Below are 3,439 nucleotides of genomic sequence, written 5' to 3' on the forward strand. Positions count from 1 at the left end.
ATTTTATTATAATTATTTAAGAAAGATAATTTAATTATTTTATAATTATTTATAATTTATTTTTATAAATTATTTATGATTTATTTTTATAAATTATTTATAACGAATAGAATTCAAGTTCATAACCTTTTTTGAATTCTCTATCTATGACCAAATATATGCAAAAGAGTTTAATTGAATAAATTAAATATAAAATCAATTTAAATCCAAAAGAGTTTGACCCTAAAAAGTCAAAATGAATTCATCTCTAGTGTATAAGACTTTTTCCTGTCAATCAACTTCCTCACGGCTTCCCCCATGCACTTCTCCTCAAATGCACCCATTGCTAAGCTTACGTCATCATCTTTCTCCATCGCCGTCACCGCCGGCCTAATCACCGCCAGGGTCGCCCCTTTCATCACGCAACCAGATTCCGGCAACTCCAACACCGGCACGTACCACATCTTTATCGTCACTGCTGGAACTTCCGTTCTCTCCGGTTCAACAACCGCCGTGGAATTCATCTCTTTCCTTAGCTCCACCACCTGCCTCTCCGTCATCTCAATCGTCCCTTGCTTACTTCCATCGCTGATCTTCACATCTCGTATCATCCGATTCAACGCAATGATCTGCTTCAACATATGGTGCCTTGCAGAAGAAGCAATCAAACACGAGATCGTCCACACAACTCGTTTCTTTAGTTGCTTGTTCGTCAAGTTTGCCGGCATCGATGCGGGGAATGGCGAGATCTCGCCGTCTTTACCGCTTTCCTTCTCTTGGTTCTTCACTTTCTGTTCCGATTTCCGAAACCCCGTGGCTCCCAAAATCACGCAGCTCTCGAGCTCTTTCCCGAACTCCGCCTTCCACTTCAACAAAGCACCTGAACCGTTTTCCGATGAGACATCTCCGTCAAGACCTGGAAGTTTCACGGCGAGAGACCGGATTTCCTTAAAGTTGTTAAGCAGTTCATTAGGCAATCTAAACGAGTTGTCTTCCTCGTCGTCGGAACAGTGTGAACAGGATTTGGATTTCCTAGAAACCATACGATGAAATAAAGCATGAATCGGCTTCAAGATGAATCTACCAACAAATCCTTTTGATTTGTTCATATGCAAACCTGAGTCCCCCCTCGGAAACTCCGGCAGCTTATTCCGGCGAGCAATTTCGAGAGAAACGTTGTGAGTCTGGGTAACAAGATCTCCGAAACGTTTACAGAGAATCGTACAAGCAGATAGCGATCTGGCATCTTGTACTCTATTGAAGATTTCAAGAACCAAAGCATCTGGTAACAGATCGAAAACATCTACTTGCGGTTGTTCTGAATCTTCTTCGAGACCCATTAATTTTGTGATGAAGGTTTAATTCAACGAGGATGAAATTAGGTTTTGTTGAATTGAATATGAAGGTTTAAATGTAGAGACGAAGATGGAGTTGATTTTATACATGGTGTGGAGATAAGGGAGGGTTGAGGAAGGTTCGTTCGCCGGCAGACCGGCGCACACGTTTTCAAGGCGGGTCAATTTTTACGACTTTGAATAATATATAAGGCCATGATATAATCATCCCTGAATTTTGTGGATACTCTGATTTTCTCCCCTCGACTTTAATAATTACAACAATAACCCTTTGGTTTAGATTTATATTATGTTTTTGGTCGCTCATCATAATGGTCATTAGAGGATTCCATTAAGTGACATTGTTATGGGTTTTTTAATACAAAGATAGTGGAAAACTCATTTAAGCATTTCCAGGAAAACTAAAGTATCGTTTATCAAATCCTTATGGTGCAAGTGTTTATTGAGTCACTTAGTTTGTCAGGTGAATATGGCTTGAACCAATAATCTTATCCGGTAAGAGACATGACAACAACTGCGTGAGGTTCTTATTTCGTAAGTGAGGGAGAAGACTTTTACCCAGTTAGCTTACTTGGTATACGAGACTTACAAACAATCCGTTTTGATGGTCGAGAATATCATCCGACATGGTGAGTAAGGTGGTGACTATTGACATTAAGCATTTGATAAACGGTCCTAAAATCCTAAATTAACTTCCTCCGACTAGTACCTCACCTTCACTGGCACTACCTCACCTTTACTAGTAAATCAAGCCTTTTTTAAGTACCTCCTCCACCATGGCACCACATACTTTTTTTCCACCATCTTCATTATTCCCCCTCTTTTCAGCATGAGAATATCAGGGAGAGTGTGGATATATATAGGCAAAATATCGTGTCAGAAAAAAAGTTATGATGAAAATATAAGAAGGGATTTCCATTCTTGATTACTTTTAATCTCATGCACACCCATCAATTGCGCTTTAGAAAGGAGTTGATCCGGTGTATCTCGGTGCATCTCACTAGTGTTGATCTTCAATTATGATTGATCCAAGAATAAAAATGCTTTCTTACCCTTCTAACCAAAACCCAACTCTCTCTATCTCTCTCTCATCAAAGACCTTCCAGCCTAGTGGTAAAGACTTGGGCATGGCATAGTCATGAACCCTAATTCGAGCCCTGGGAGGGGAGTGTTGGCGACATTTAAATGGGGCCATGCTTAGCCTCCAAAATTGTCGGGGATTAGTCGGGTTTTGGCCCGGACACCCTTACAAAAAAAAATCTCTCTATCTCTCTCTCTCTCTCTCTCTCTTATATATATATATATATATAAGAGAGAGAAACGATCATAAAGAGTGAGATGATGCAAAGAGTAGAAAGGAGGGGCTATTGTCATGAAATTCATTTTAGGACTTGGATTTCTCCATGTAAAACCTATTTTTGAATCTTAGAGAGCGAGAGGGGATAGATGAAAGCCTACGACATAGGAAAGAATGGATGGAAGTCAGAAAGTGTCGAAAAAATAAAGAGAAAAGGGTAGAAGCTTTAGTTGAGGAAGAAGATGCTTGTACATAGACATGGTCAAGTAGGAGGGCAGTTTTTAGGATTTATTTAGATTTTTATTCTTAAGTGCTTGTACATACACATTATATAGTTGTATCCTAGAGAGAAAGAATTAATAAAAACCATGAAAATGACTTAAATACCCTCACAATGACTAGCAAATGAAAGCATTTAACGATAATAGTTAACGGATCTATTAACCCAGGACTAAAACGATAATGAAATGTAAATCAAAGGGTTGCAAATGTTATTATAGAAGCCAGTAACAGAAACTCCAAACCACCAGCACCATTTTTGTAAGTTACTGTCGTATTTATTTCATTTGACCCCCTTCCTACCTCTTTCTACCATCGCTGGTTAGACCAACTTTACAACAATTTTTAAAGATTATCCACGAGATCATATTTAAATTAAGATTGGGTTTATTTTACATTTTTATATTTAAAATTTTAAAAAAATGTTAGGAAGGTAACAAAAATTTAAACCTTTATAGCAAAAACATTGTGAAGGTTACCTTCACAGTATTTTATTGTGAAGTTTTAAGTACAAAAAAATGGTCTCATG

The 3,439-nt window shown here is 38.2% G+C and overlaps 1 protein-coding gene across 1 annotated transcript; it reads right to left on the bottom strand.

Moving 5' to 3' along the window:
* Positions 1-230: 230 nt before the first annotated feature.
* LOC112505761 (F-box protein At1g22220-like) lies at positions 231-1,319 on the bottom strand. Its single transcript, XM_025109732.1, has one exon. The coding sequence runs from the start codon at positions 1,317-1,319 to the stop codon at positions 231-233; it is 1,089 nt and encodes a 362-aa protein (XP_024965500.1).
* Positions 1,320-3,439: the final 2,120 nt, after the last annotated feature.

The sequence above is a fragment of the Cynara cardunculus genome, assembly GCF_001531365.2.
Source record: "Cynara cardunculus var. scolymus isolate 2C chromosome LG 1, CcrdV1, whole genome shotgun sequence".
Taxonomy (NCBI): domain Eukaryota; kingdom Viridiplantae; phylum Streptophyta; class Magnoliopsida; order Asterales; family Asteraceae; genus Cynara; species Cynara cardunculus.